Here is an 8,328-nt window from a genome sequence, read left to right as displayed (position 1 = left end):
GGGTAACGATTTTTTAAAAAATATATTTTATTGATTTTTACAGAGAGGAAGGGAGAGGGATAGAGAGTTAGAAACATCAATGAGAGAGAAACATCAATCAGCTGCCTCCTGCACACTCCCTACTGGGTATGTGCCCGCAACCAAAGTACATGCCCTTGACCGGAATCGAACCTAGGACCCTTGAGTCCACGGGCCGACGCTCTATCCACTGAGCCAAACCGGTCAGGGCAATAGCCTTCATTTTAAAGTCTATTTTGTCGAAGATGAGTATTGCTACTCCAGCTTTTTTTTTTCGTTTGCATGGAAAATTTTTTTCCATCCTTCCACTCTCATCCTGTGTGTGTCTTTTATTTTGAGGTGGGTCTCTTGTAGACAGCATATAGTTGGGTCATGTTTTTGCATCCATTCTACTACTCTACGCCTTTTTAAAAAAAATACATTTTACTGATTTTTTACAGAGAGGAAGGGAGAGGGATAGAGAGTTAGAAACATCGATGAGAGAGAAACATCAATCAGCTGCCTCCTGCACACTCCCTACTGGGTATGTGCCCGCAACCAAAGTACATGCCCTTGACCGGAATCGAACCTAGGACCCTTGAGTCCACGGGCCGACGCTCTATCCACTGAGCCAAACCGGTCAGGGCAATAGCCTTCATTTTAAAGTCTATTTTGTCGAAGATGAGTATTGCTACTCCAGCTTTTTTTTTTCGTTTGCATGGAAAATTTTTTTCCATCCTTCCACTCTCATCCTGTGTGTGTCTTTTATTTTGAGGTGGGTCTCTTGTAGACAGCATATAGTTGGGTCATGTTTTTGCATCCATTCTACTACTCTACGCCTTTTTAAAAAAAATACATTTTACTGATTTTTTACAGAGAGGAAGGGAGAGGGATAGAGAGTTAGAAACATCGATGAGAGAGAAACATCGAACAGCCACCTCCTGCACACCCCCTACTGGGGATGTGCCCGCAACCAAGGTACATGCCCTTGAGTGGAATCGAACCTGGGACTTTTCAGTCCACAGGCCGACGCTCTATCCACTGAGCCAAACCAGTCAGAGCTACTCTACGCCTTTTGATTGGAGCATTTAGTCCATTTACATTTAGGTTTATTACTGATAGGTACTTATTTATTGCTATTATATTTTTGTATGGCTAGGTTTCTCTTTGTTTCTTCTCATTACAGCAATCCCTGTAGCATTTCTTGTAAAGCTGGCTTGGTGGTGATGTACTCCTTTAGCCTTTTTCTGTCTGGGAAGCTCTATTTGATTATCTATTTTGAATGATAGTCTTGCTGGATATTTTAACCTTGGTTTCAGATCCTTGCTTTCCATTACCTTGAGAACTTTATGCCATTCCTTCTGGCCTGTAGAGTTTCTGATGAGAAATCAGGTGTCAGTCTTATGGACCCCCTGTGGGAGCACCTCTCATCCTGGTCATCTGAGTGGCTGTGGACCCGCCCTCTGAGCAGCTGCTCCCACTGTGGAAGTGCTGCTCAACCCAGTCAGCCAAGCAGCGCTCCCACTGTGGGAGCGCACTGACCACCAGGGGGCAGCTCCTGTGTTGAGCATCTGCCCCCTGGTGGTCAGTGCACATCATAGTGACTGATCGACCCGTGGTTCTGGTCGTTCTGCCATTTGGTAACTGGGCTTTTATTATATAGGATTGTTATGTTTCACATGGTCCCACAGCTCCCTTAAGCTGTCCTCCTGTTTTTTCATTGTTTTTTCTTTTTGGTTCTCTAATTGAGTGATATTTTCAACTCTGCCTTCTAATTCACTGATTCGATCCTCAGCTTCCCCTAATCTGCTGTGTATTCCTTCCAATGTGGTCTTTACTTGTGTTATGTCATTCTTTATCTCAGACTGTTCTTTTTTCATAGTTACTATATCTTTTTACATGCTGTTGAGCATCTTTACCATCAATCCCTGAACTCTGTTTCAGATCAGTTTCTCATCTCTGCTTCATTTATCTCTTCTTATGGAGAATTCTCTCGTTCTTTCATTTAGGGGTTCTTTGTCTCCTCATTTTGGCTTTCTGTTTGGGTTTGTGACTATGTATTACGTGTCCCGTATTTATTTCTTCTACCCTCACCCCACCCACCCACCATCCCTCCACTCCCCCCACTTAGCACACATTTATACACCCAGATGTCCGACTTCTCCATCCATCATTGATCCAGCTACATGCCTGTCCATCCACCCACCCGTGCACACATCTTTGTGCCCACTTGCCCATCCATGGCTGCTTCCAACTCTCCCAGCAAGTGCTCTCCCGCACCAGTCCTGTGCCGGTCCTGTGCTAGGGTCACGGGGCATGCAGAGATTAAAATGAATTAAGTTTACAATGTTCAAGAAAATCTTGGTCTAAGTCTGTATTCACTCCAGGTCACCTTCCAGGTGACTATTTGTTGAGCTCCTCCTATCAGTCAGGTGTTTCAGGCACTGGGCACAGATAGACACTGTTACTCTACCCCCTCCCACTTTACAGACGAAGAAACTGAGGCTCAGAGGTTATAGTGCAGTGGTTCTCAACCTTCTTAATGCTGCGACCCTTTAATACAGTTCCTCATGTTGTGGTGACCCCCAACCATAACATTATTTTTGTTGCTACTTCATAACTGTAATTTTGCTACTGTTATGAATCGTAATGTAAATATCTGATATGCAGGATGTATTTTCATTGTTACAAATTGAACATAATTAAAGCATAGTGATTAATCACAAAAACAATATGTAATTATATATGTGTTTTCCGATGGTCTTAGGCGACCCCTGTGAAAGGGTCGTTCAACCCCCAAAGGGGTCGCGACCCACAGTTTGAGAACTGCTGCTCTAGAGACTGCCTCTGCCTACAGACTGATAAGATTCCAACTTGAATTGCTCACCCCCCCTCCCCCGCCAGGGCAATTGTTCTCAGGTGTGGCGAGAGTTTTTTCAATAGGGTCGGCAGTTGCTACTACCTGGAGGCTGGAGGCTACTTATTTTTAATCTCTTAAGTGGCCTCAGGGCAAGGTGTTTTCCAATAGCATGTGTCAACTGTCTTCCCCCCAGGCAAGGTAGATGTCTATGTGGGAGAGATGTCCTCCACTGTGTGAGGGAATGACTCAGCTCAGAAAACTTGGGGTGTCTGCCTTCTGAGTTCTAGCCCCCAAATCCCCAGTCGTGGCTTCTGCCCTCACAGCTCCAGTCTACTTCACAGTCCCTCTGCTGGCACAAGGTGGGTGGCTCCACAGGGAATTTTGTGCATTGGCCCTTTAAGAGGGTTCCTGAGTTTTCAGCTATTACTTTCTGGCAGATAGCACCCCACTGCTTTTCACAGCCAGATGTTATGTGGGTACCCTCCTCAGTTTTGATGCTTTCTGCTGGGGGCCCAGCTTGGGGATTAGATGCCAGAGTTCTCAGTGGCAACCCCCCCCCCCCCAACTGTGATCTCTCTCCAGAACTTCAGTTGCTGTCTGTGGGCACCCAGCCAGCTCTTTCGTGCCTCTGTCCCTCCTACCAGTCTCTATGTGGTCTCCACTTTTAGTCCTCAGGTGTCAGGGTTCTCTCCTGCGAGTTTTCTGTTGATTATCCAGTAAGTTTTTCTGTATTTTAGTTATAATACCAGTTTATTCCTGGGAGCATCCACTTACTCTGCTGCCATTTTTAATTCTCTCCAAATTAGGGATTTTAGAGCCTCGCTATTCAAACAACCGGCAGCTTGTTAGAAAACCACTGGTCTAGAGAAAAAGAGGTTTTCTATAGTAGGAAGGGCATTAGATATGCAGTGAACATTGAGTACGGGTCCAGTGCTGCTCCCTAATGATCTGGATGACCAAGTATAAGCCATGCGGCCTTCCTGGGTAGGCAGGCTCTGGAGACAGACCACAAATATCTGTTTTTAAAATATATTTTTATTGATTTCATAGAGAAAAGGAAAGGGAGAGAGATAGAAACATCAATGATGAGAGAGAAACACTGATTGGCTGCCTCCTGCATGCCCCCTACTGGGGATCAAGTCTGCAACCCTGGCATGTGCCCTTGACCAGAATCGAACCCAGGACCCATCAGTTTGCAGGCCGATGCTCTATCTACTGAGCCAAACTGGCTAGGGCTCACAAATATCTTTTTATAGTGGGTTTGTTCAAATCAGGATATACACAGGTCTCACATGCTGCATTTGGTTGATTTGTCTCTAATCTCCTTTAGTCTATAATAGCTATTCCTCCCCCTCTCTTTCCTCATGCCAATTGTTTACTGGTTAGAATTTTTCACATTCGGGGTCTGTTTTCATGGTGTCATTTAATGCTAGGGCTCACAAATATCTTTTTATAGTGGGTTTGTTCAAATCAGGATATACACAGGTCTCACATGCTGCATTTGGTTGATTTGTCTCTAATCTCCTTTAGTCTATAATAGCTATTCCTCCCCCTCTCTTTCCTCATGCCAATTGTTTACTGGTTAGAATTTTTCACATTCGGGGTTTGTTTTCATGGTGTCATTTAATGTCTCTTTATCCACTGTTGACTGGTAGCTAAGTCTAGAAGCTGGCTTTCAGATCCAGTGCTTTGGTGAGACTACTTCAGAGATGCTGTGTGCATCCTCCTGCATCAGGTTAAGAGGCCCAGGTTTGCTTGTCTCACCTCTAGTGGGGTTGAAATTGATCAGCAGGCTCAGGTGTTTGTCTGTTTGACCCATTCATTAAATGCTCCCTGTCAGTCTTAAACTTAAGGTTTTCGCAGCCATTATAACAGCCTAGATTCCTTATTTTACTCAGGGATGCAAAACATAATTTTATAAATGCATCTTTTCTTCTGTTTTCAATGAAGAACTCTCTCCCTCATTGATTATTTATGAGATAGTTTGTACAAGGAAGACTGGGGCACATATTAAAAGTGACACAGTATGTCTGACTCTCCCATTTGTGCCCTTTTTCTCATTCCAGCTTCCCAGTGCTGGAAAGATGAAGGTCCACTCTCATCTCATTTATGTCGGAAGCACAGAACTGCTAATGAATGACAGAATTTACTGAGTGCTCTCCACTTATATCCCTATGCTCAAATTTTACTAGTCTTCAAGGGCCAACTCTATCCCCTTCACAAAGTCTTCCATGATTCTCTGACATGGCCATCATCTGTTTCTCCTCTGAATTCCAGTCATCTCACAAACAACATCCTCTTAGATGTGAGTCACTGTATCTCTTTTCAAGAAACTTTTCCTTTACTCTTTGTAAATAATTATTTATGTATTTTATTTTCTTGCCTAGATTCCTTCGAAGCAGGGGCTATGTTGGACTTAGCTTTCTATCTCCACAGTGACTAGCATTTAACCTTTTGTGGAAAGTCAATAATTACTCATTTAATGAAAAAAAATTAATTAATTAGAAAAGAAGAAAATTTTAAGCCTTCACAGCAATGGATGTTTTCTTCTTTTAAAGGTGAGTGGAGCTCTCTTGGGTCCTCTTTTCCAAGATGACCAAGAAAAGAAGGAACAACGGTCATGCCAAAAAGGGCCACAGCCATGTGCAGCCTTTTCACTGCACCAACTTTGCTTAAATGTGTGCCCAAGGACAAGGCCATTAGGAAGTTCAGCATTCCAGACACAGTTGGGGCCTCAGCCACAGCCTTTAGGGCCATTTCCAAAGCCAGTGTCCTCACACCTATGCTTTTCCTAAGCTGTATGTGAAACTCCACCGCTGTGTGTGAGCTGTGCCATTCACAGCAAGGTGGTCAGGAATCCTTCTCCTGAAGCCCGGAAGGACTGAACACCCCCACCCCAATTTAGACCTTTGGGTGCTGCCCCATGACCTCTACCTAAGCCCATGTAAGGGGATAAAGCCTAAGGACCGAAGATATATTCTCTGGAAAAAAATAAAAAAATGTTAAAAAGATGAATGGGTATGTTATAAATTTAGTATATATGCTTATTTTTAATAATTTAGAAATATGATAAACTTCTTAAATTAATTGCTATTAAAAATAAATTATGTTGATGAACCGCCTTTTCATCATAGTGGGATACACTGGGATTGTAACTCTATAACTATCTAGCTACCAAGATCTTATTTTCATTTTCTTCTAACATATTTTCCTGTTTTATCTGCCTTTATTTTTTACAACTTTATTGAGATATAATTGACATATAACATTGTGTAAGTTTAAGATATATAATTCCTTTTGATATACTTATATACTGCAAAATGTTTAACACCATTCCATTAGCTAACACCTCCATTAAGTTACATAACTACTATTTCTTTTCAGTGATGCCTTTATCTTTAGATGCCATCTAAAGTAAACTATGAGTGCTGTTTCCCTAAGCACCCCTTAATCATGGTTGTTGTAAACAGCTATTGGTATAAGGATGGTGGTAGCATATGCAACAATATAAATAAGTTTCATTCACTATGAAAAATTGCACATATCTTTTGATTTTACATTTTGAAAGAAATTAATCTGATTAGTCTTAACAGAAATCAGATGGGACATTATGTAAAATTTCAAAACCTGAAAATGGAAAATTCAATTCTATACTTTGTGGGTAAATAATACTGCCACAATGCCAGTGTGTGACCATTTTAATAAGCAAATTTTTTGTAGGCTGACAATTTCTTAAACTTGTTAATAAAATGGTATTATGTATAAGAATGATAGCAAAGCAACAAAAATTTTTTCTTACCAAGATATTAAGCTCTTCATTTAGACTGTGGTACTTATCCAGTTTGGCTCCCAATAAGGTAGGATCTCTGACATTCTTGGTTTCATTTGAATCAAAGTCTGTAACCTGAGATTAAATATTTGTGCTCATTTCCAATACTTTCACAATCCTTTGAGTATTTGAAAATAAATACTTTATTAGTGAAACAAAGAGATTTTTAGGGGCTAGAATAAAAGAAGCATTTACAGCTAGAAGGAGTTAAACAAATTTACCAAGAGAATATACAAATGTGAAATTGTATTTTTATATGGTAAAGACAGTACATAGTAAATGTTAAACTCACGTCAATAACCTGATCTTGAAATGCTTTTTCATTAGCAATTAACTCTCTAAAAGTTGCAATTCTTTCTTTATGTTTCTGTAGCTAAGAAAAAAAGCATTTTGTATTTCAGAGAGTGAGAAGAAATAAAACTATATTCTATAACATCTATATATATAAAAGGCTAAGCGACCAGCCAACTGGCTGACTGGCCGACCGGCTGATAGGTAAGACATGCACTGACCACCAGGGGACAGATGCTCAATGCAGGAGCTGCTGAGCAACAGCAACTTTGCAGAGTGCCCTCTCGCACTCTGGGACCCCTTCAAGGGATGTTGGAGAGCCAGTTTTGGCCTGATCTCCGCAGGCCAGGCCGAGGGACCCCCACCTGCTGGAGGGACCCCACTCACTCTGCAGATGCCCTTCGAGCCGAGGCGCCATCCCAGGTGCAGCCGGCCAGGGAGGGACCGTAGGAGGCTGGATCCAGGGCGTGTCCGGCCCATCTCGCCCAGTCCCACCCCACTTTCTAATTAATTTCCTTTCAATGTGCACAAATCTGTGCACTGGGCCTCAAGTCTATACTAATAAAAATGTAATATGCTAATTAGACCAGGAGACCTTCTGGAGACCTCTCGGACATCCTTCCGGACAAAGCTGGGGGCTTGGCCAGCCTGCAAACCAGCCCCTGCAAATGGCCCTCAGCGCCTTGCCCAGGCCGGCCACACCCCCAGCAGGAACCCTCAGCCCGATGGGGGCGTGGCCAGCCTGCAAACGGCCCTCAGCCTCTCACCCAGGCTGACTATGCCCCCCAGCGAGAACCCTCACTCTGATGGGGGTGTGGCCAGCCTGAAAACAGTGCTCAGCCCCTCGCCCAGGCAGGCCACACCCCCCAGCAGTGACCCTCACCCTGATGGGGGCATGGCCAGCTTGCAAACGGCTATCAGCCCCTCGCCCAGGCTGGCCACACCCCATAGTGGGGACCCCCAACCTGATGGGGGCATGGCCGGCCTGCATACTGCCCCAACCCCTCATCAAGGCTGGCACTGCCCCCGGTGGGGACTCCCATCCCGGTGGGGGTGTGGCCAGCCTGCAAACCGCTACAGGCCCCTCACCCAGGCCAGCCCCACCCCCCAAGGGGACCCCCACCCTGATCCAGGACCCCTTTCAGGGCAGACCAGCTGGCCCCCATCCATGCACCAGGCCTCTATCTATACTAATAAAAGGGTAAAATGCTAATTAGACTGGGAGACCTTCCGGATGTCCTCTGGACAAAACCATGGTGGTGGGGCTGAGGCAGAAGCAGTTAGGGGCAATCAGGCCAGGAGGGAAGGGCAGTTGGGGGTGATCAGGCCGGCGGGGGGGCAGTTAGGGGCA

The 8,328-nt window shown here is 44.2% G+C and overlaps 1 protein-coding gene across 2 annotated transcripts in view; it reads right to left on the bottom strand.

Annotated features, from left to right (window-relative positions):
• CAGE1 (cancer antigen 1) overlaps positions 1–8,328 on the bottom strand; it is a 74,957-nt gene that overhangs the window by 43,200 nt on the left and 23,429 nt on the right. The window contains exons 8-9 of one of the 2 annotated variants that reach the window (XM_014548272.1): positions 6,979–7,059; positions 6,657–6,761 (exon numbers count right to left, since the gene is read on the bottom strand). In XM_014548272.1, the coding sequence (XP_014403758.1) occupies positions 6,657–6,761; positions 6,979–7,059 (186 nt within the window). Of the gene's footprint in view, positions 1–6,656; positions 6,805–6,978; positions 7,060–8,328 lie in introns of those variants that run through there. The other variant, XM_014548276.1, reaches the window with a different exon arrangement.

This window comes from Myotis brandtii, unplaced genomic scaffold (assembly GCF_000412655.1).
Source record: "Myotis brandtii unplaced genomic scaffold, ASM41265v1 scaffold1144, whole genome shotgun sequence".
NCBI classification, from domain to species: domain Eukaryota; kingdom Metazoa; phylum Chordata; class Mammalia; order Chiroptera; family Vespertilionidae; genus Myotis; species Myotis brandtii.
Note: the sequence above shows the minus strand (reverse complement) of the source record. Positions and strands in the feature narration are given on the sequence as shown.